Source organism: Panulirus ornatus, chromosome 10 (assembly GCF_036320965.1).
Source record: "Panulirus ornatus isolate Po-2019 chromosome 10, ASM3632096v1, whole genome shotgun sequence".
Classification (NCBI taxonomy): domain Eukaryota; kingdom Metazoa; phylum Arthropoda; class Malacostraca; order Decapoda; family Palinuridae; genus Panulirus; species Panulirus ornatus.
Genome location: NC_092233.1, coordinates 27,026,783 through 27,052,304, shown reverse-complemented (window position 1 = coordinate 27,052,304; position 25,522 = coordinate 27,026,783). Strand labels below are relative to the sequence as shown.

The 25,522-nt window shown below is 41.5% G+C and overlaps 2 protein-coding genes across 6 annotated transcripts in view; one reads left to right on the top strand and one right to left on the bottom strand.

The window, feature by feature from the left end:
* Positions 1–25,522, bottom strand: part of LOC139750835 (metallophosphoesterase MPPED2) — a 378,611-nt gene that overhangs the window by 20,682 nt on the left and 332,407 nt on the right. The gene's annotated exons all lie outside the window — the stretch shown is intronic.
* The window catches only part of Gmd (GDP-mannose 4,6 dehydratase), a 128,179-nt gene that overhangs the window by 52,301 nt on the left and 50,356 nt on the right, over positions 1–25,522 (top strand). For all 5 annotated transcript variants that reach the window (XM_071665610.1, XM_071665612.1, XM_071665614.1 and 2 more), the window contains 2 exons: positions 5,329–5,561; positions 24,354–24,455. In XM_071665610.1, coding sequence (XP_071521711.1) covers positions 5,329–5,561; positions 24,354–24,455 — 335 coding nt within the window. The remainder of the gene's footprint in view (positions 1–5,328; positions 5,562–24,353; positions 24,456–25,522) is intronic.

The following is a 25,522-nucleotide window of genomic DNA, read 5'->3' as shown; positions in this document are numbered from 1 at the left end:
CAGGAGTAATGCTACTCCTTCCCTTGCTCTTGTCCTCTCACTAGCCCCTGACTTTACTCTCAAGACATTCCCAAACCACTCTTCCCCTTTACCCTTGAGCTTCGTTTCACTCAGAGCCAAAATATCCAGGTTCCTTTCCTCAAACATACTACATTTTTTTTTTTTTTTTTTTTTTTTTTATACTTTGTCGCTGTCTCCCGCGTTTGCGAGGTAGCGCAAGGAAACAGACGAAAGAAATGGCCCCCCCCCCATACACATGTACATACACACGTCCACACACGCAAATATACATACCTACACAGCTTTCCATGGTTTACCCCAGACGCTTCACATGCCTTGCTTCAATCCACTGACAGCACGTCAACCCCTGTATACCACATGACTCCAATTCACTCTATTTCTTGCCCTCCTTTCACCCTCCTGCATGTTCAGGCCCCGATCACACAAAATCTTTTTCACTCCATCTTTCCACCTCCAATTTGGTCTCCCTTTTCTCCTCGTTCCCTCCACCTCCGACACATATATCCTCTTGGTCAATCTCTCCTCACTCATTCTCTCCATGTGCCCAAACCATTTCAAAACACCCTCTTCTGCTCTCTCAACCACGCTCTTTTTATTTCCACACATCTCTCTTACCCTTACGTTACTTACTCGATCAAACCACCTCACACCACACATTGTCCTCAAACATCTCATTTCCAGCACATCCATCCTCCTGCGCACATCTCTATCCATAGCCCATGCCTCGCAACCATACAACATTGTTGGAACCACTATTCCCTCAAACATACCCATTTTTGCTTTCCGAGATAATGTTCTCGACTTCCACACATTTTTCAAGGCTCCCAAAATTTTCGCCCCCTCCCCCACCCTATGATCCACTTCCGCTTCCATGGTTCCATCCGCTGACAGATCCACTCCCAGATATCTAAAACACTTCACTTCCTCCAGTTTTTCTCCATTCAAACTCACCTCCCAATTGACTTGACCCTCACCCCTACTGTACCTAATAACCTTGCTCTTATTCACATTTACTCTCAACTTTCTTCTTCCACACACTTTACCAAACTCAGTCACCAGCTTCTGCAGTTTCTCACATGAATCAGCCACCAGCGCTGTATCATCAGCGAACAACAACTGACTCACTTCCCAAGCTCTCTCATCCCCAACAGACTTCATACTTGCCCCTCTTTCCAGGACTCTTGCATTTACCTCCCTTACAACCCCATCCATAAACAAATTAAACAACCATGGAGACATCACACACCCCTGGCGCAAACCTACATTCACTGAGAGCCAATCACTTTCCTCTCTTCCTACACGTACACATGCCTTACATCCTCGATAAAAACTTTTCACTGCTTCTAACAACTTGCCTCCCACACCATATATTCTTAATACCTTCCACAGAGCATCTCTATCAACTCTATCATATGCCTTCTCCAGATCCATAAATGCTACATACAAATCCATTTGCTTTTCTAAGTATTTCTCACATACATTCTTCAAAGCAAACACCTGATCCACACATCCTCTACCACTTCTGAAACCGCACTGCTCTTCCCCAATCTGATGCTCTGTACATGCCTTCACCCTCTCAATCAATACCCTCCCATATAATTTACCAGGAATACTCAACAAACTTATACCTCTGTAATTTGAGCACTCACTTCATATCTCTCCTTTTTTCTCATCTTGGGTACATCCACACACATTTAGACACCCCAGTCTGAGCCTTCGAGGAGGATGAGCACTCCCTGCGTGACTCCTTCTGTTTCCTCGTTTAGAAAGTTAAAATACAAGGAGAGGAGGGTTTGTAGCCCCCACTCCCATCCCCTTTAGTCGCCTTCTACGACACATGAGGAATGCGTGGGAAGTATTCTTTTTCCCCTGTCCATTATTACTCATCTCAACATGACAGAGTTAGATTCTCATCATTTTAATATATGTTCCTAAGGGCATTACCTATTTGCAGTTCAAAGTTTATTAATGAAGAGTTTGAGAAGATATATTCTATTGAATCTCAGTTAAAGTTCTCTAGATCTTTCAATGATAAATCACTTAATTTAGCAAAGAAATCATTTTATAGAGTTGAGCCCAAACCTCCCATTGACACCAAGAATCTTTTAGTTCTCCCTTTTTATAATCTTTCGTCTGTTTCCTTGCGCTACCTCGCAAACGCGGGAGACAGCGACAAAGTATAATAAAAAAATAAATATTTTTATAATAATTTTACTTTACATCCCATGTTGCTTAATTCCTTTAATGTGACTGTTGCCTTCAGCAACAATAATACTATAAAGAATATCTTAATCAGGAACTCACCAGAAAATTCTGGATGCATCTATAAAGTGCCATGTTGAAATTGTGATAAGTTTTATGTTGGGCAAACTGGTAAGGATCTTTCTGTTAGACTTTAGCAACATGAATATAGTATAAGAACAGGACAAGAATCAAATGCCTTGTTTAATCACGTTCAAAATATGATCATTGTATTGACTGGAGTAATGCCATCTCAGTTATTAACTGCAACTCCAGTACCATGAGAAATATCACTGAATCTTCTATTATTGAATGCACAAAGAATTATAACCTTACTATTAGTGAAGGTCTATACAAATTGGATAAATTTATTGTTAAGATTTGTAAACAATTCACCTTCTTCATCACATAATAAGTTTATGAATCACTCGTCTGTCTTGGACAATCACATGTTTACCAAATGGTGTCCTAGCTACGTCTCTTCGTTGTATATCAACTGACTGTTATTTCTCTCGGGTCTTCCCCGATGATGTGATTATTACACAAAAGTGCCCCTGGGAACTAATCGTGTTTCATTTTCCCCATGGACTCATAGGAATATATATTATTTATTTTTTATTTATTATACTTTGACGCTGTCTCCCACGCTGGTGAGGTAGCACAAGTAAACAGACGAAAGAATGGCCCAACCCACCCACATGCACATGTATAAACATAAATGCCCACACATGCACATATACATACCTATACATTTCAGCGTATACATTCATATACATACACTGACATATACATATATACACATGTACATACTCATACATGCTGCCTTCATCCATTCCCACTGCCACCCCGCCACAAACGAAATGACACCCTCCTCCCTCTGCGTGCATGCGAGGTAGCGCTAGGAAAAGACAACAATGGCCACATTTGTTCACACTCAGTCTCTAGCTATCATGTATAATGCACCGAAACCACAGCTCCCTTTCCACATCCAGGCCGCACAAAACTTTCCATGGTTTACCCCAGATGCTTCACATGCCCTGGTTCAATCCATTGACAGCACGTCGACCCCAGTATACCACATTGTTCCAATTCACTCTATTCCTTGCACGCCTTTCACCCTCCTGTATGTTGAGGCCCCAATCGCTCAAAATCCCCTTCATTCCATCCTTCCACCTCCAATTTGGTCTCCCACTTCTCCTTGTTCTCTCCAGCTCTGACACATATATTCTCTTTGTCAATCTCTCCTCACTCATTCTCTCCATGTGACCAAACCATTTCAGTACACGCTCTTTTGCTCTCTCAACCCCTCTCTTCTTATTCCCACACTTCTCTCTTACCCTTTCATTACTTACGCGATCAAACCACCTAACACCACATATTGTCCTCAGGCATCTCATTTCCAACACATCCATCCTCCTCCGCACAACCCTATCTATCGCCCATACCTCACAACCATATAACATTGTTGGAACCACTATTCCTTCAAACACCCATTTTTGCTCTCTGAAATAATGTTCTCGCCTTCCACACATTCTTCAATGCTCCCAGAACCTTTGCCCCCTCCCCCACCCTGTGACTCACTTCTGCTTCCATGGTTCCATCTGCTGCCAAATCCACTCCCAGATATCTATAACACTTCACTTCCTCCATTTTCTCTCCATTCAAACTTACCTCCCAATTGACTTGTCCCACAATCCTACTGAACCTAATAACCTTGCTCTTATTCACATTTACTCTTAGCTTTCTTCTTTCACACACTTTACCAAACTCAGTCACCAGCTTCTGCAGTTTCTCATCCGAATCAGCCACCAGCAATGTATCATCAGCGAACAACAACTGACTCACATCCCAAGCCCTCTCATCCACAACAGACTGCATACTTGCCCCTCTTTCCAATACTCTTGCATTCACCTTCCTAACAACCCCATCCATAAACAAATTAAATAGCCATGGGGACATCACACACCCGTGCCACAAACCTACAATTACTGGGAACTACTCACTTTCCTCTCTTCCTACTCGTACACATGCCTTACATCCTCAATAAAAACTTTTCACTGCTTCTAGCAACTTACCTCCCACACCATATACTCTTAATACCGTCCACAGAGCATCCTTATCAACTCTTATCACATGCCTTCTCCAGATCCATAAATGCTACATACAAATCCATCTGCTTTTCTAAGTATTTCTCACATACATTCTTCAAAGCACACACTCTGTGGTTACTCTTTAGGCATTACTTTAGGATATATATGTTAAGCTTACTGGATACATATGTATTTTTTTCATGCATTTATTTAACTTTATATGAATATGTCAAACAATATTTTTCGTGTCACTTAAGCAAAATTACTATTGATATACAGCACCATTGTATTTTTTTCTGTATTCAAAAACTACCTAAACTTTCATTAGTTAGTGTTCAGTTTGGGGAGAGTGTGGGAGCTGGCATATAATGAATATTTTTTTATGATACATCTGGGTGACTGTGGCAAGTGATATTTTTTCCAGTTATGGTAAGAGATTGCTTGTGACATCTGTTAAGTGCTGGAATCATGTGTATGTGGGCGGGAACCATTAAATCATGAGTTGATATCAGCAGTGAACTGTGCATTATCAGTTGATGATTATAGCAGTTTAAGGGTTAAATTTACATTTGCTCTGAATGGCCTTTACTCTGTGTGAAATAGATTAAACAGTCATATTATAGACTTAGATCCCTATTTTCATTAAATGTTACCCATTTCCTTCAGAAACATTCATAAGGTTTCCCTTTATCGCATTCTGTCATTACCAAAAAGTGAATTTATGTTTGTGTGTTGAACTTCTACAGTTCTGTGCTCCCATTCTTGTAATTTGCACACTTATCTGTGTCTGAACATAGTGTAAACATATAGCTGTTTTATCCATATCCTGATTACTTTATTTTCAGAAGTTTGGATCTTATACAAGGATCTCTCAGTACTTCTTAACTTTGCACAGTTTTTGTCATAAACACTTTATCATAAGCAAATTTATATTGTTTTGGAATGCTTTTGTTACAAATATATAATTTATTTATAGGTGCAGCTAAACTTTATGCATACTGGATAGTAGTGAACTATAGAGAAGCCTATGAAATGTATGCATGTAATGGAATCCTCTTCAACCATGAGTCTCCAAGAAGAGGAGAAACATTTGTAACTCGCAAGATCACTCGGTCTGTAGCAAAGATTCACTTGGGACATTTAAACAGTTTTGAGCTTGGAAATCTAGATTCCCAAAGAGATTGGGGACATGCAAAGGACTATGTTGAGGTAATGTTTTGAAAAAACTTGATGTTGAAAATTTATTTTTTTATGATTAATTTTCTTTCCTGCTGTAGAGAAGTAGCATCAGGAACAAATTAAAAATAGTCTTAGTTTTACACATCCATTATCTGTCTTTCATGTGTAAGAAACCAAAGCTTACATTCTTCAACCAAAATTTTCTTTCCTGCTGTAGAGAAGTAGCATCAGGAACAAATGAAAAATAGTCTTAGTTTTACACATCCATTATCTGTCTTTCATGTGTAAGAAACCAAAGCTTACCTACTTCAACCAAGCCTCACAGATTTACCTTTACCATTTAGTATACCCTGGTTAATCTCATTGGTAGCTTGTCACCCCCTATATATATATATCGCATTGCTCCAATTCATTCTACACAGTGCCTGCCTCTAGCTCTCCAGTACTATATAGCCTCCTTTACTCATTTATCCTTCCATCTCCTCCTCACTTTCCCCTCTTCCCTTGCTCCTTCCACATTTGACACAGATCTATTTGTCAATCTCTTTCCACCCATATCTTCTTTGTGCCTGAACCATTTCAGTACTTCTTGGCTGGTCCTTTCTTTTCTGCACATCCAATTTCAAGCTTTCCTGTTTTAATGATCTGAAACCATGGCCAAGCTGCTCAGACTATCCCTAACCATGACTGCTTCATATACCCTGATTCAGGTACCTTGACTGTCTCATATACCGTGTTTCAGGTCGGTAGCAGTACTTCGTTTTCATATACCACATCTCTCCTATTCATCCTGTTCAATTCATGCCTCTCATCCATTTGAATTTTCAGACCTTGATGCTATCTTTAGTCCTTCCTTCCATCTCTTCCACGCTCTTCCCCTTGATATATGATTGAAGTCAGTCTGAGATGAAGCTAGGACAGATGATTATTTAATGAGTATAGTAACTAAGTGAAGCAACATTGTTCTTCAAGCAAGATATATGTAGAGTAGTGCATGCTTGCCCTACCTTTTGGCAAAATCTGGTTGTAGGCATTCATAGGAATCCTTCCTTCTTGCTTTGTCCACTTTTGACAGATCTTCTGTATCAGTCTCCTAACCTATTCTCTTAATATGCCTGAACCATTTTGGAACATTTTGCTTACCCTTCTCATTTGCACACATTCAGTTTTCAGGTTTCACGTACAAGGAACAAAACCACTGAAAATCACTTGTAATGGATCCATTACTCTCGCCCTCCTGAATCTCCAGGATCCTTTACCCTAAGACTCCTTCATCCATCCTTCCATCTCTTTAGTCAGCCCCTTCCCCTTATTATCTTCAGTTCTGACAGTTGGATCTTCCTTGTCATCCTCTCTTCACTCATTCCTCTCTGTATACCTAAACCATTTGAGTACACCCTGGTCAGCACTCTCATTTGCACACATTAAATGGGTAATTCAGTGAAATCAGAGACTTCTCTCCACAGTCAAGTCCCACAGACTATTCCATGGTTTATCTTGATTGCCTCATATGCCTTGCTTCAGCCCACTGGCAGCATTTCAACCCCATAAACAGATAGATGAAATTTCTGAAAAATGCATTGAAAATTACTTGAAAAATTATTTTACAATTAGGTAAACACCATTAAGTAATAAAAAGTTTTAGGGTAGTCTTTTATGCTTCAGAGTGATCATAATCATCATCATAGCTGCTTTGTTTAGGGACATGGCTAGTTGATGTGGTATATGCAATGTCAGTTCATACCTTCCTTTTGGTTTTGCAGCCGTCTTCCTAGGATAATTTGAATTTTTGTCTCTTCTTTTTCATCTTAAAAATGTCTGATTTGCAAACAGTCCCTCCATGGCCACCTAGCCCTGAATGGCAGATGGCATTGTTCACTGGTATAACCACTGTACCCTCATTATTTTCCAATACCTCCCATATTGCTGGTGTGGCTTTTCTGCTCTGCAGTGAAATATTTTTCACTAAAAATTTCACTATGGCAACCAGCAGTTTATATTCTCCTAAGGAAGTAGATGAATTATTGGCATCTGTGTATGAGGGTTATTCATTGTGCATCTAGCTGGCATCTTCCTCTCCATGTCTCTAGACTAGAAACAGACAGACAGAACTTATTTTTATTGAAGTTTTAGTATTTGGAAGTAAAGTCTAAAGAGGATGGTAATGGGAAAACAGTAGTTGAGAGTTGACTGATACAAGGGAGAAAAATTGAAGGTACACTGAAAACTCAGGTGAATGTGAAGAGTTTTCATAAAGTTTGTAAGGAGCTTGCATGAAGGAGAGTACCTGTTGCAATGCAGATGTATAGATGTGAAATCTAAGTATCTGTAAACCAGGATATGTGAAAAAAAGCAGTAAAGATAGATGACTTGTGTTATTTAGCTGGAATTAGGATAAAGAGAATGAAAAAATGAAGATGCTGTAAATAAATCATTAGAAAGGCACATGGATGAAAGTCATTTAGGATGGCATGGTTCAAACAGAACATAGGGTACATGACAGGTTAGTCAATAAGATATATATTAGTACAGTAAAAGATACAGGGAGGAGTAGCAGACTACAGAACTGGACTGGACATATGTGGAGAGAATTGGTTAAGGCTAGGGATATTTCATGTGAAGATGCTAGAAGAAAAATTTCTCAATCTTCTCTACTCATTGACTCTAACTTTCAGAACTTTTACCATAATGTACCAGTTTCTTGCTACTGAATTCTATTTCTTAATACTGTTAACATAGAAAGCTTTAAGTTCAGTGTAGTTTGTGCGATTATACCTCCTCTTTTCATCTTATCTTATCTTTGCTCTGTATACATCCTCATGTACCACATAATCAAACTTAAATGTGACATGATTACCTTTTCCAAAAGGTGTATCATGTAATGTAGGATAGAGATGTTTTGTGGAAGGTTTTGTGGGAGGTAAGTTGCTGGAAGCAGTGAAAAGTTTTTACCAAGATTGTAAAGCATGTTTACGAGTAGGAAGAGAGAGTGATTGGTTCCCAATGAATGTCGGTTTGCGGCAGGGGTGTATGATGTCCCCATGGTTGTTTAATTTGTTTATGGATGGGGTTGTTAGGGAGGTAAGTGCAAGAATTTTGGAGAGAGGGGTGAGTATGCAGTCTGTTGTGGATGAGAGGGCCTGGGAAGTGAGTCAGTCGTTATTCACTGATGATACGACTCTGGTGGCTGATTTGTGTGAGGAACTGCAGAGGTGGGTTACTGAGATTGGAAAATGTGTGAAAGGAAAAAGTTCAGAGTAAATGTGAATAAGAGCAAGGTTATTAGGTTCAGTAGGATGGAGGAACACGTTAATTGGGATGTAAGTTTGAATGGAGAAAAATTGGAGGAAGTGAAGTGTTTTAGATATCCGGAAGTGGACTTAGCAGTGGATGGAACCATGGAAGCAGAAGTGAGTCACAGGATAGGGGAAGAGGCGAAGGTTCTGGGAGCAATGAAGAATGTGTGGAAGGAGAGAATGGGATCTTGGAGCAAAACTGGGCATGTTTGAAGGAATAGTAGTTCCAACAATGTTATATGTTTAGATATCCGGAAGTGGACTTAGCAGTGGATGGAACCATGGAAGCAGAAGTGAGTCACAGGATAGGGGAAGAGGCGAAGGTTCTGGGAGCAATGAAGAATGTGTGGAAGGAGAGAATGGGATCTTGGAGCAAAGCTGGGCATGTTTGAAGGAATAGTAGTTCCAACAATGTTATATGATTGCGAGGCATGGGCTATAGATAGGGTTTTACAGAGGAGGGTGGATGTGTTGGAAATTATATGTTTGAGGACAATGTGTGGTTTAATCGAGTAAGTAATAAAAGGGTAAGAGAGATGTGTGGAAATAAAAAGAGTGTGGTTAAGAGAGCAGAAGAGGGTGTGTTGAAATGGTTTGGACATATGGAGAGAATGAGTTAGAAAAGATTGACAAAGAGGATATATGTGTCAGAGGTGGAGGGAACAAAGAGAAGTAGGAGACCAAATTGGAGGTGGAGGGATGGAGTTAAAAAAGATTTTGTGATCGGATCCTGAACATACAGGAGGGTGAGAGGCGTTCAAAGAATAGAGTAAATTGGATCAGTGTGGTATACTGGGGTCGACATGCTGTCAATGGACTGAACCAGGGCAAGTAAAGCATCTAGGGTAAACCATGGAAAGTCTGTAGTGCTTGCATGGGGATAGGGAGTTGTGGTCTCGGTGCATTACACAGGAAAACTAGAGAATGAGTGCAAATGAATGTGGCCTTTTTTGTCTGTTTTCCAGGCACTACCTCAGTGAAGCAAGGGGTACCGATGCTATTTTCCTGTGGGGCAGGGTAGCAATAGGAATGGATGAGGGCAAGCTAGTATGAATATGTACATGTGTATGTACGTACATGTCTGTGTATGCATATGGATGTGCATGTATGGGCATTTATGTTTATATACATGTAAGGGGAGATAAGGGGAGTGGGGGAGGAATGGGATGTATTTAGGGAAGCAGTGATGGCTTGCGCAAAATATGCTTGTGGCATGAGAAGTGTGGGAGGTGGGCAGATGAGAAAGGGTAGTGAGTGGTGGGATGAAGAAGTAAGATTATTAATGAAAGAGAAGAGAGAGGCGTTTGGACGATTTTTGCAGGGAAATAATGCAAATGAGTGGGAGATGTATAAAAGAAAGAGGCAGGAGGTCAAGAGAAAGGTGCAAGAGGTGAAAAAGAGGGCAAATGAGAGTTGGGGTGAGAGAGTATCATTGAATTTTAGGGAGAATAAAAAGATGTTTTGGAAGGAGGTAAATAAAGTGCATAAGACAAGGGAATAAATGGGAACTTCAGTGAAGGGGGCTAATGGGGAGGTGATAACAAGTAGTGGTGATGTGAGAAGGAGATGGAGTGAGTACTTTGAAGGTTTGTTGAATGTGTTTGATGATAGAGTGGGCGACATAGGGTGTTTTGGTCAAGGTGGTGTGCAAAGTGAGAGTGTTAGGGAAAATGATTTGGTAAAAAGAGAAGAGGTAGTAAAAGCTTTGCGGAAGATGAAAGCCAGCAAGGCAGCGGCTTTGGATGGTATTGCAGTGGAATTTATTAAAAAAGGGGGTGACTGTATTGTTGACTGGTTGGTAAGGTTATTTAATGTATGTATGATTCATGGTGGAGCGGGAGGCTGGAAATCCTCCCCTCTTGTTTTTTTTTTTCTTTTTTTTAATTTTCCAAAAGAAGGAACAGAGGAGGGCCAGGTGAGGATATTCCACAAAGGCCCAGTCCTCTGTTCTTAACGCTACCTCGCTAATGCGGGAAATGGCGGATAGTTTAAAAAAAAAAAAAAATGATTCATGGTGAGGTGCCTGAGGATTGGCGGAATGCTTGCATAGTGCCATTGTACAAAGGCAAAGGGGACAAAGGTGAGTGCTCAAATTACAGAGGTATAAGTTTGTTGAGTATTCCTGAGAAATTATATGGGAGGGTATCGATTGAGAGGGTGAACGCATGTACACAGCATCAGACTGGGGAAGAGCAGTGTGGTTCAAAAGTGGTAGAGGATGTGTGGATCAGGTGTTTGCTTTGAAGAACATATGTGAGAAATACTTAGAAAAGCAAATGGATTTGTATGTAGCATTTATGGATCTGGAGAAGGCATATGATAGAGTTGATAGAGATGCTCTGTGGAAGGTATTAAGAATATATGGTGTGGGAGGCAAGTTGTTAGAAGCATTGAAAAGTTTTTATCGAGGATGTAAGGCATGTGTACGTGTAGGAAGAGAGGAAAGTGATTGGTTCTCAGTGAATGTAGGTTTGCGGCAGGGGTGTGTGATGTCTCCATGGTTGTTTATTTTGTTTATGGATCGGGTTGTTAGGGAGGTGAATGCAAGAGTTTTGGAAAGAGGGGCAAGTATGCAGTCAGTTGTGGATGAGAGAGCTTGGGAAGTGAGTCAGTTGTTGTTTGCTGATGATACAGCGCTGGTGGCTGATTCATGTGAGAAACTGCAGAAGCTGGTGACTGAGTTTGGTAAAGTGTGTGAAAGAAGAAAGTTGAGAGTAAATGTGAATAAGAGCAAGGTTATTAGGTACAGTAGGGTTGAGGGTCAAGTCAATTGGGAGGTAAGCTTAAATGGAGAAAAACTGGAGGAAGTGAAGTGTTTTAGATATCTGGGCGTGGATTTGGCAGTGGATGGAACCATGGAAGCGGAAGAGAATCATAGGGTGGGGGAGGGGGCGAAAATTCTGGGAGCCTTGAAGAATGTGTGGAAGTCGAGAACATTATCTTGGAAAGCAAAAATGGGTATGTTTGAAGGAATAGTGGTTCCAACAATATTGTATGGTTGCGAGGCGTGGGCTATGGATAGAGTTGTGTGCAGGAGGGTGGATATGCTGGAAATGAGATGTTTGAGGACAATATGTGGTGTGAGGTGGTTTGATCGAGTAAGTAATAATAGGGTAAGAGAGATGTAAGTTAATAAAAAGAGTGTGGTTGAGAGAGCAGAAGAGGGTGTTTTGAAATGGTTTGGTCACATGGAGAGTATGAGTGAGGAAAGATTGACAAAGAGGGTATATGTGTGAGAGGTGGAGGGAACGAGGAGAAGTGGGAGACCAAATTGGAGGTGGAAAGATGGAGTGAAAAAGATTTTGAGTGATCGGGGCTTGAACATGCAGGAGAGTGAAAGGCGTGCAAGGAATAGAGTGAATTGGAACGATGTGGTATACCGGGGTTGACGTGCTGTCAGTGGATTGAACCAGGGCATGTGAAGGGTCTGGGGTAAACCATGGAAAGTTCTGTGGGACCTGGATGTGGAAAGGGAGCTGTGGTTTCGGTGCATTATTACATGACAGCTAGAGACTGAGTGTGAACAAATGGGGCCTTTGTTGTCTTTTCCTAGCGCTACCTTGTACACATGAGGGGGAGGGGGTTGTTATTTCATGTGTGGCGAGGTGGCGATGGGAATGAATAAAGGCAGACAGTATGAATTATGTACATGTGTATATATGAATATGTCTGAATGTGTGTATACATATATATATATATATATATATATATATATATATGTATATATATATATATATATATATATATATATATATATATATTTTTTTTTTTTTTTTTTTTTTTTTATACTTTGTCGCTGTCTCCCGCATTTGCGAGGTAGCGCAAGGAAACAGACGAAAGAAATGGCCCAACCCCCCCCATACACATGTACATACACACGTCCACACACGCAAATATACATACCTACACCGCTTTCCATGGTTTACCCCAGACGCTTCACATGCCTTGGTTCAATCCACTGACAGCACGTCAACCCCTGTATACCACATCGCTCCAATTCACTCTATTCCTTGCCCTCCTTTCACCCTCCTGCATGTTCAGGCCCCGATCACACAAAATCTTTTTCACTCCATCTTTCCACCTCCAATTTGGTCTCCCTCTTCTCCTCGTTCCCTCCACCTCCGACACATATATCCTCTTGGTCAATCTTTCCTCACTCATTCTCTCCATGTGCCCAAACCATTTCAAAACACCCTCTTCTGCTCTCTCAACCACGCTCTTTTTATTTCCACACATCTCTCTTACCCTTACGTTACTTACTCGATCAAACCACCTCACACCACACATTGTCCTCAAACATCTCATTTCCAGCCCATCCATCCTCCTGCGCACAACTCTATCCATAGCCCACGCCTCGCAACCATACAGCATTGTTGGAACCACTATTCCTTCAAACATACCCATTTTTGCTTTCCGAGATAATGTTCTCGACTTCCACACATTTTTCAAGGCTCCCAAAATTTTCGCCCCCTCCCCCACCCTATGATCCACTTCCGCTTCCATGGTTCCATCCGCTGACAGATCCACTCCCAGGTATCTAAAACACTTCACTTCCTCCAGTTTTTCTCCATTCAAACTCACCTCCCAATTGACTTGACCCTCAACCCTACTGTACCTAATAACCTTGCTCTTATTCACATTTACTCTTAACTTTCTTCTTCCACACACTTTACCAAACTCAGTCACCAGCTTCTGCAGTTTCTCACATGAATCAGCCACCAGCGCTGTATCATCAGCGAACAACAACTGACTCACTTCCCAAGCTCTCTCATCCCCCACAGACTTCATACTTGCCCCTCTTTCCAGGACTCTTGCATTTACCTCCCTAACAACCCCATCCATAAACAAATTAAACAACCATGGAGACATCACACACCCCTGCCGCAAACCTACATTCACTGAGAACCAATCACTTTCCTCTCTTCCTACACGTACACATGCCTTACATCCTCGATAAAAACTTTTCACTGCTTCTAACAACTTGCCTCCCACACCATATATTCTTAATACCTTCCACAGAGCATCTCTATCAACTCTATCATATGCCTTCTCCAGATCCATAAATGCTACATACAAATCCATTTGCTTTTCTAAGTATTTCTCACATACATTCTTCAAAGCAAACACCTGATCCACACATCCTCTACCACTTCTGAAACCGCACTGCTCTTCCCCAATCTGATGCTCTGTACATGCCTTCACCCTCTCAATCAATACCCTCCCATATAATTTACCAGGAATACTCAACAAACTTATACCTCTGTAATTTGAGCACTCACTCTTATCCCCTTTGCCTTTGTACAATGGCACTATGCACGCATTCCGCCAATCCTCAGGCACCTCACCATGAGTCATACATACATTAAATAACCTTACCAACCAGTCAACAATACAGTCACCCCCTTTTTTAATAAATTCCACAGCAATACCATCCAATCCTGCTGCCTTGCCGGCTTTCATCTTCCGCAAAGCTTTTACTACCTCTTCTCTGTTTACCAAATCATTTTCCCTAACCCTCTCACTTTGCACACCACCTCGACCAAAACACCCTATATCTGCCACTCTGTCATCAGACACATTCAACAAACCTTCAAAATACTCATTCCATCTCCTTCTCACATCACCACTACTTGTTATCACCTCCCCATTTACGCCCTTCACTGAAGTTCCCATTTGCTCCCTTGTCTTACGCACCCTATTTACCTCCTTCCAGAACATCTTTTTATTCTCCCTAAAATTTACTGATAGTCTCTCACCCCAACTCTCATTTGCCCTTTTTTTCACCTCTTGCACCTTTCTCTTGACCTCCTGTCTCTTTCTTTTATACTTCTCCCACTCAATTGCATTGTATACGTTGAGATGTATAAGTGTTTATATTTGCGTGTATGGACGTGTATGTATATACATGTGTATGTGGGTGGGTTGGGCCATTCTTTCGTCTGTTTCCTTGCGCTTCCTCGCTAACGTGGGAGACTGCGACAAAGTAAAATAATGAATAGATAATAACATGTATATGAGTGGATGGGCCATTCTTCGTCTGTTTCCTGGTGCTACCTTGCTGATGTGGGAAACAGCAATTATGTATAATGATAATAATAATTATTATGTTTTTTATTATTATACAGTGACGCTGTCTCCTGTGTTAGTGAGGTAGAGCAAGGAAAGAGACGAAAGAATGGCCCAACCCACCCACATACACATGTATATACATAAATGCCTACACATGCACATATACCTACCTATATATTTCAACATATACATACATATACATGCACAGACATATACATACACAGACATATACATATATATACACATGTACACATTCATACATGCTGCCTTCATACATTCCCACCACCACCCCGCCACACATAAAATGACACCCTTCTTCCCTCCGCATGCGTGCAAGGTAGCGCTAGGAAAAAACAAAGGCCACGTTCATTCACATTCAGTCTCTAGCTGTCATGTGTAATGCACCGAAACCACAGCTCCCTTTCCACATCCAGGCCACACATAATTTTCCATGGTTTACCCCAGACGCTTCACATGCCATGGTTCAATCCATTGACAGCACGTCGACCCCGGTATACCACATCGTTCCAATTCACTCTATTCCTTGCACACCTTTCACCCTCTTGTATGTTCAGGCCCCGATCGCTCAAAATCTTTTTCACTCCATCCTTCTACCTCCAATTTGGCCTCCCACTTCTCCTTGTTCCCTCCACTACTGACACATATATCCTCTTTGTCAGTCTTTCCTCGCTCATTCTCTCCTTGTGACCAAACCATTTCAGTACACCCTCTGCTGCTCTCTTAACCACACTCTTTTTATTACCACACATCTCTCTTACCCTTTCATTACTTACTCAATCAAACCACCTCACACCACATATTGTCCTTAAACATCTCACTTCCAACACATCCACCCGCCTCTGCACAACCCTATCTATCGCCCATGCCTCACAATCAAATAACATTCTTGGAACCACTATTCCTTCAAACATACCCATTTTTGCTTTCCAATATAATGTTCTCGCCTTCCACACATTCTTCAACGCTCTCAGAACCTTCACCTCCTCCCCCACCCTGTGACTCACTTCTGCTTCCATGGTTCCATCTGCTGCCAAATCCTCTTCCAGATATCTAAAACACTTCACTTCCTCCAGTTTTTCACCATTCAAACTTACCTCTCAATTTACTTGTTCCTCAACTCTACTGAACCTAATACCCTTGCTCTTATTCACATTTACTCTCAGCTTTCTTCTTTCACACACTTTACCAAACTCAGTCACCAACTTCTGCAGTTTCTCACTCAAATCAGCCACCAGCGCTGTATCGTCAGTGAACAACAACTGACTCACTTCCCAAGCCGTCTCATCCCCAACAGACTGCATACTTGCCCCTCTCTCCAAAACTCTTACATTCACCTCCCTAACAACCCCATCCATAAACAAATTAAACAACCATGGAGACATCATGTACCCCTGCCGCAAACCATCATTCACTGGGAACCAATCACTTTCCTCTCTTCCTACTCGTACACATGCCTTACATCCTCGATAAAAGGTTTTCACTAATTCTAATAACTTACCTCCCACACCATGTACTCTTAACACCTTCCACAGAGTATCTCTATCAACTATATCATATGTCTTCTCCAGGTCCATAAATGCTACATAAATATCCATCTGCTTTTCTAAGTATTTCTCACATACATTCTTCAAAGCAAACACCTGATCCACACATCCTTTACCACTTCTGAAACCGTGCTGCTCCTCCTCAATCTGATGCTCTGTACCTGCCTTGACCCTGTCAATCAATACCCTCCCATATGATTTCCCAGGAATACTCAACAAACTTATACCTCTGTAATTTGAACTCTCACCTTTATCCCTTTACCTTTGTACAGTGGCACTATACATGCATTCCGCCAATCCTCGGGCACTTCACCATGTACATTGAATATCCTCACCAACCAGTCAACAACACAGTCACCCCCTTTTTTAATAAATTCCACAGCAATACCATCCAAACGTGCCACCTTGCCAGCTTTCATCTTTCGCAAAGCTTTCACTACCTCTTCTCTGTTTACCAAATCATTCTCCCTAACCCTTTCACTTCACACACCACCTCAACCAAAACACCCTATATCTGCCACTCTATCATCAAACACATTCAACAAACCTTCAAAATACTCACTCCACCTCCCTCTCACTTCACTACTACTTTTTTTTACCTCCCCATTTGCCCCCTTCACCGATGTTCCCATTTGTTCTCTTGTCATATGCACTTTATTTACCTCCTTCCAAAACATCTTTTTCTTCTCTCTAAAATTTGATGATACTTTCTCACCCCAGCTTTCATTTGCCCTCTTTTTCACCTCTTGCACCTTTCTCTTGACCTCTTGCCTCTTTCTTTTTTACATCTCCCACTCATTTGCACTATTTCCCTGCAAAAATCATCGAAATGCCTCTTTCTTCTCTTTCACTAACAATCTTACTTCTTCATCCTGCCACTTGCTACCCTTTCTAATCTGCCCACCTCCCAGCTTTTTCATGTCACAGTATAACCGTGTCTTGTGCATTAAAGCTGCTAATGCATTCACTCAGCTGCTCCCAAAACACTTGCCTCTCATAATCTTTCTTCTCATGACCAGGTGCATAGGCACCAATAATCACCCATCTCTCTCCATTCACTTTCAGTTTTACCCATATCAATCTAGAGTTTACTTTCTTACACTTTATCACATACTCCCACAACTCCTGCTTCAGGAGGAGAGCTACTTTCATTTGCTCTTGTCCTTTGACCAACCCCTGACTTTACTCCCAAGACATTTCTAAACCACTCTTCCACTTTACCCTTGAGCTTCATTTCACTCTGAGCCAAAACATCCAGGTTCCTTTCCTCAAACATACTACCTATCTCTCCTTTTTTCTCATCTTGGTTACATCCACACACATTTAGACACCCCAATCAGAGCCTTCGAGGAGGACGAGCACTCCCCGCATGACCCCTTCTCTTTCCCCTTTTAGAAAGTTAAATACAAGGAGAGGGTTTCCAACCCCCATCCCCAGCCCCCTTTAGTCACCTACTATGACACGCAGAGAATGCATGGGAAGTATTCTTTCACCCCTTTCCCCAGGAATAAAGGTGGGTAATGTGGCAGTTGAGGGTATAATTGGTGTGTATGGGGTGTTCAGTGTTGTAAATAGTGAAGCGCTTGTGGCTTTGTTTGCTGAAAAGGGACTGTTGATTGGGAATACCTGGCTTAAAAAGAGATATATACATAAGTATATGTATTTGAGTAGGAGAGATGGCCAGAGGCTGTTACTGTATTACGTGTTAATTAATGGGTGTGTAGGAGAGAGACTTTTTGATGTTAATGTGCTGAGAGGGGTAGCTAGAGGGATGTCTGATCACTATCTTGTGGAGCCAAAGGTGAAGATTTTTAGAGGTTTTCAGAAAAGAAGAGAGGATGGTGGTGAGAAAAGAGTGGTGAGAGTAAGTGAGCTTGGAAAGGAGACTTGTGTGAGGGAGTACCAGGAGAGAGTGAGTGGAGAATGGCAAAAGGTAAGAGCAAATAACATAAGGGGAGTCGGGGAGGAATGGGATGTATATAGGGAAGCAGTGATGGCTTGCGCAAAAGATGCATGTGGCATGAGAAAGGTGGGAGGAGGGCAGAATAGAAAGGGTAGTGAGTGGTGGGATGAAGAAGTAAGATTGTTAGAGAAACAGAAGAGAGAAGCGTTAGGACGATTTTTTCAGGGAAGTAGTGCAAATGACTGGGATACAAATGACTGGGAGATTTATAAAAAGAAAGCGACAGGAGGTCATGAGAAAGGTGCAAGAGGTGAAAATGAGGGCAAATGAGAGTTGGGGTGAGAGAGTATCATTAAATTTTAGGGAGAATAAAAATATATTTTGGAAGGAGGTAAATAGAATGCGTAAGACAAGAGAACAAATAGGAACATCGGTGAAAGGGGCAAATGGGGAGGTAATAACAAGTAGTGATGAAGTAAGAAGGAGATGGAGTGAGTATTTTGAAGGTTTGTTGAATTTATTTGATGATAGAGTGGCAGATATAGGGTGTTTTGGCCTAGCTGGTGTGTGAAGTGAGAGGTTGGGAGAATGGTTTGGTAAACAAAGAAGAGGTAGTGAAAGCTTTGCAGAAGATGAAAACTGGCAAGGCAGCAGGTTTGGATGGTAAGGATATTCAGTATATGTATGGATCATGGTTAAGTGCCTGAAGATTGGCAGAATGCATGCATAGTGCCATTGTGCAAAGGCAAAGTGGATAAATGTGAGTGTTTAAATTAAAGAGGCATAAGTTTGTTAAGTATTCCTGGGAAATTATATGGGAGGATATTGATTAAGAGGGATAAAGGCATGTACAGGGCATCAGATTGGAGAAGAGCTGTGTGGTTTCAGAAGTGGTAGAGGATGTGTGGATCAGGTATTTGCTTTGAAATTGTATGTAAGAAATACTTAGAAACACAAATGGATTTTCATGTAGCATTTATGGATTTAGAGAAGGCATATGATAGGGTTGATAGAGATGTTTTGTGGAAGGTTGTAAGAGTGTATGGTGTGGAAGGTAAGTTGCTAGAAGCAGTGAAAAGTTTTTACCAAGGATGTAAGGCATGTGTACAAGTAGGAAGAGAGGAAAGTGATTGGTTCCCAGTGAATGTCGGTTTGTGGCAGGGATGCGTGATATCTCCATGTTTTTTTTATTTTTGTTTATAGATGGGGTGGTGGGGTGGTTATGGAGGTGAATGGAAGAGTTTTGGAGAGAGGGGCAAGTATTCAGTCTGTTGTGGATGAGATGGCTTGGGAAGTGAGTCAGTTGTTGTTCACTGATGATACAGCGCTAGCGGCTGATTCGGGTGAGAAGTTGTAGAAGTTGGTGACTGAGTTTGGTAAAGTGAGTGAAAGAAGAAAGTTGAGAGTAAATGTGAATAAGAGCAAGGTTATTAGGTTCAGTAGGGTTGAGGGACAAGTTAATTGGGAGGTAAGTTTGAATGGAGAAAAACTGGAGGAAGTGAAGTGTTTTAGATATCTGGGAGTGGACTTAGCAGCAGATGGAAAACCATGGAAGTGGAAGTGAGTCAAAGGGTGTGGGAGGAGGCGAAGATTTTGGGAGCACTGAAGAATGTGTAAAGGCAAGAACATTATCTCATAGATCAAAAATGGGTATGTTTGAAGGAACAGTGGTTCCAACAACGTTATGTGGTTACGAGGCATGGGCTATAAATAGGGTTGCCCGGAGGAGGGCATATTTGTTGGAAATGAAATGTTTGAGGACAGTATGTAGTGTGAGGTGGTTTGATTGAGTAAGTAATGAAAGGGTAAGAGAGATGTGTGGTAATTAAAAAAATGTGGTTGAGAGAGCAGAAGAGGGTGTGTTGAAATGGTTTGGACACATGGAGAGAATGAGTGAGGAAAGATTGACAAAAGAGGGTATATGTGTCAGAGGTGGAGGGAAGAAGTAGAAGCAGGAGACCAAATTGGGGTTGGAAGGATGGAGTGAAAAAGATTTTGAGTGATCGGGGCCTGAACATGCAGGAGGGTGAAAGGCATGCAAGGAATATAGTGAATTGGAATGATGTGGTATACTGGGGTCAACGTGCTGTCAGTGGTTTGAACCAGGGCATGTAAAGCATCTGGAGTAAACCATGGAAAGGTCTGTGGGGCCTGGATGTGGAAAGGTGAGCTGTGGTTTTGATGCATTACATATGACAGCTAGAGACTAAGTGTGAATGATTGTGGCCTTTTTTGTCTTTTCCTGCCACTACCTCACTGGAGGGGGGAATGTTATGTCATGTGTGGCGGGGTGGCGACGGGAATAGATGAAGGCAGCAAGTATGAATATGTACATGTGTATATATTTATATGTCTGTGTATGTATATGTATGCATACATTGAAAATGTATATATATATATATATATATATATATATATATATATATATATATATATATATATATATTTTTTTTTTTTTTTTATACTTTGTCGCTGTCTCCCGCGTTTGCGAGGTAGCGCAAGGAAACAGACGAAAGAAATGGCCCAACCCACCCCCATACACATGTATATACATACATCCACACACGCAAATATACATACCTACACAGCTTTCCATGGTTTACCCCAGACGCTTCACATGCCTTGATTCAATCCACTGACAGCACGTCAACCCCGGTATACCACATCGCTCCAATTCACTCTATTCCTTGCCCTCCTTTCACCCTCCTGCATGTTCAGGCCCCGATCACACAAAATCTTTTTCACTCCATCTTTCCACCTCCAATTTGGTCTCCCTCTTCTCCTTGCTCCCTCCACCTCCGACACATATATCCTCTTGGTCAATCTTTCCTCACTCATCCTCTCCATGCGCCCAAACCACTTCAAAACACCCTCTTCTGCTCTCTCAACCACGCTCTTTTTATTTCCACACATCTCTCTTACCCTTACGTAACTCACTCGATCAAACCACCTCACACCACACATTGTCCTCAAACATCTCATTTCCAGCACATCCATCCTCCTGCGCACAACTCTATCCATAGCCCACGCCTCGCAACCATACAACATTGTTGGAACCACTATTCCTTCAAACATACCCATTTTTGCTTTCCGAGATAATGTTCTCGACTTCCACACATTCTTCAAGGCCCCCAGAATTTTCGCCCCCTCCCCCACCCTATGATCCACTTCCGCTTCCATGGTTCCATCCGCTGCCAGATCCACTCCCAGATATCTAAAACACTTCACTTCCTCCAGTTTTTCTCCGTTCAAACTCACCTCCCAATTGACTTGACCCTCAACCCTACTGTACCTAATAACCTTGCTCTTATTCACATTTACTCTTAACTTTCTTCTTCCACACACTTTATCAAACTCAGTCACCAGCTTCTGCAGTTTCTCACATGAATCAGCCACCAGCGCTGTATCATCAGCGAACAACAACTGACTCACTTCCCAAGCTCTCTCATCCCCAACAGACTTCATACTTGCCCCTCTTTCCAAAACTCTTGCATTTACCTCCCTAACAACCCCATCCATAAACAAATTAAACAACCATGGAGACATCACACACCCCTGCCGCAAACCTACATTCACTGAGAACCAATCACTTTCCTCTCTTCCTACACGTACACATGCCTTACATCCTCGATAAAAACTTTTCACTGCTTCTAACAACTTTCCTCCCACCCCATATATTCTTAATACCTTCCACAGAGCATCTCTATCAACTCTATCATATGCCTTCTCCAGATCCATAAATGCTACATACAAATCCATTTGCTTTTCTAAGTATTTCTCACATACATTCTTCAAAGCAAACACCTGATCCACACATCCTCTGCCACCTCTGAAACCACACTGCTCTTCCCCAATCTGATGCTCTGTACATGCCTTCACCCTCTCAATCAATACCCTCCCATATAATTTACCAGGAATACTCAACAAACTTATACCTCTGTAATTTGAGCACTCACTCTTATATACATATATGTATATGTATATGTGTGAAAAGTTTTTATCGAGGATGTAAGGCATGTGTACGTGTAGGAAGAGAGGAAAGTGATTGGTTCTCAGTGAATGTAGGTTTGCGGCAGGGGTGTGTGATGTCTCCATGGTTGTTTAATTTGTTTATGGAAGGGGTTGTTAGGGAGGTGAATGCAAGAGTTTTGGAAAGAGGGGCAAGTATGAAGTCTGTTGGGGATGAGAGAGCTTGGGAAGTGAGTCAGTTGTTGTTCGCTGATGATACAGCGCTGGTGGCTGATTCATGTGAGAAACTGCAGAAGCTGGTGACTGAGTCTGGTAAAGTGTGTGAAAGAAGAAAGTTAAGAGTAAATGTGAATAAGAGCAAGGTTATTAGGTACAGTAGGGTTGAGGGTCAAGTCAATTGGGAGGTAAGTTTGAATGGAGAAAAACTGGAGGAAGTAAAGTGTTTTAGATATCTGGGAGTGGATCTGGCAGCGGATGGAACCATGGAAGCGGAAGTGAATCATAGGGTGGGGGAGGGGGCGAAAATCCTGGGAGCATTGAAGAATGTGTGGAAGTTGAGAACATTTCTCGGAAAGCAAAAATGGGTATGTTTGAAGGAATAGTGGTTCCAACAATGTTGTATGGTTGCAAGGTGTGGGCTATGGATAGAGTTGTGCGCAGGAGGATGGATGTGCTGGAAATGAGATGTTTGAGGACAATGTGTGGTGTGAGGTGGTTTGATCGAGTAAGTAATGTAAGGGTAAGAGAGATGTGTGGAAATAAAAAGAGCGTGGTTGAGAGAGCAGAAGAGGGTGTTTTGAAATGGTTTGGGCACATGGAGAGAATGAGTGAGGAAAGATTGACCAAGAGGATATATGTGTCGGAGGTGGAAAGATGGAGTGAAAAAGATTTTGTGTGATCGGGGCCTGAACATGCAGGAGGGTGAAAGGCGGGCAAGGAATAGAGTGAATTGGATCGATGTGGTACTCAGGGGTTGACATGCTGTCAGTGGATTGAATCAGGGCATGTGAAGCGTCTGGGGTAAACCATGGAAAGTTGTGTAGGGCCTGGATGTGGAAAGGGAGCTGTGGTTTCGGGCATTATTGCATGACAGCTGGAGACTGATTTTGAACGAATGGGGCCTTTGTTATCTTTTCCTAGCGCTACCTCGCACACATGAGGGGGAGGGGGATGGTATTCCATGTGTGGCGAGGTGGCGATGGGAATGAATAAAGGCAGGCAGTGTGAATTGTGTGCATGGGTATATATGTATGTATCTGTGTGTGTATATATATGTGTACATTGAGATGTATGGGTGTGTAGGTTTGCGTGTGTGGACATGTGTGTATGTACATGTGTATGGGGGTGGGTTGGGCCATTTCTTTCTTCTGTTTCCTTGCGCTACCTCGCAAATGCGGGAGACAGCGACAAAGCAAAATAAATAAATAAAAAATGTATATGTGTGTGCCTCCTATATAAACTTAAGAAACATGTCTTTCCATGACTTTCCATGACCATGAGAATTCAAATTCCCCATTCTGTCTCCTTTTGAATGAAATTCCCCATTCCTAGTACTTTACGATCCCTGAGAAGTGCATATTTTACTGCTTCATGTACCATCCTAATTTTTTTTTCATTGTTGGCACTGCATATTTAATCATGATTAAAAGTCTTTTATAGCATCAACACCACTGTGCACTTCTTTCCTACTGTTACCCTCCAGTAAAGTACTATTTGAATGGGTCATGTTTCCAAATCTTTATGCTGCCTCTTACTAGGAGGGCCAATCCTTCTCTTCCTCTGTCTTCTCTTTCCCTCCTTACTCTCATGTATCGCTCGGAATAGAGGGAGATCTTATCTTTTTAGTAAGCTTTTGTTTCTACATTTCTAACAATATAAGATGAATTTACCTTAATATAATCTTGTTTGTGTGTGAATGGTCATATCCTGTGTTTAGAGAAAATTATTCTTGTAAGTCTTTTGTAGCATTCAGTACTTTTTATTTTTTATGACTTTTCATTACTCTTCTTCCTGTGCTAAGGGTATGTGGAAGATCCTTCAACAGGATGAACCTGAGGACTTCGTACTGGCTACTGGGGAGGTCCACTCAGTGAAGGAGTTTGTAGAGGCTGCCTTTCAAGAGGTTCGTGGAACTACCACTGTTATTCCTGTAGTAGCACCATATTGATAACATGTTAAATGTGACAGCAGTAAATAAGTTTTATCTTTCTCACCATATCATGTTAATTGTCATCTGTGTAATATTTTTAAAGCAGAATTTGTATAGTAAATGAAATTTTGCTGTTATAGTTAATGATTTGATTAGCATATGATTGATAATGCTGATTTGCTATAAGTTTTTATCTCTTTATCTCATGATGCCGGTCTTATAGAAGTCTTCTGACTGTTTCAGTGTATGTAAGCATCTTATTACAATCAGAATGGTAACCTAACAATTGGTACTTCATTTAAGCTGTAAAGATGGTTGAGTTGCTGGAAACCTCAGGCATGATTAGCAGCTTGTGCACTAGTGCATTTATCACAGACCAAGAACACACTTTTGGTCAGCCTTTCCTTGCCATTCCTCCTTAATGGCTTGCATAATTTTTGGTCAGGCTACAAAATAGTCTCTTATTTTTTTTCATGCATCATGTAGTTGAAGCTTCAAGCAACCTCTTTGATATTCCAGAAAAGAGAAACCATGATCTTGCTGGTCAGGAGTTGCATTTGGAACTTCTTAGGGGTTGAAGAAGTCCAGTGCTTCCATTATATGGATTTCAGTGTGGACTTTGGGTCAAGTAGTGGACCCAGTCTCATCACCTGCAAGCAGATGTGAAATAAAGTTTGCTGGGTTGGCATCTTGTAGTTCAAGCAGCTTGTGACTTAAGGCAACCCTCAGGGATTGATCTTGATCATTAATGTGTCTGGTGACTCATCTTGTCAAAACCATAGATGTTCCCAAATGTTCATTGATGATAGTTACACATCCATGTGAAATACTAGCTCAATGCTAACGTCATTGATTCTACTATGCCATTTTCCCATTATCAAGTTCTCAGCCTAGGCCACATTTGCATAATCAGTGTCATCTGAAGACCTTCCTGACTTGGGATCATCCTCAAGACTCTCACAGCTTTGATAGAAATCTTTAGCCCATCTTGTTATTGTTACTTATGAAGAAGCACCATCACTGTACACAGTCATTGTACA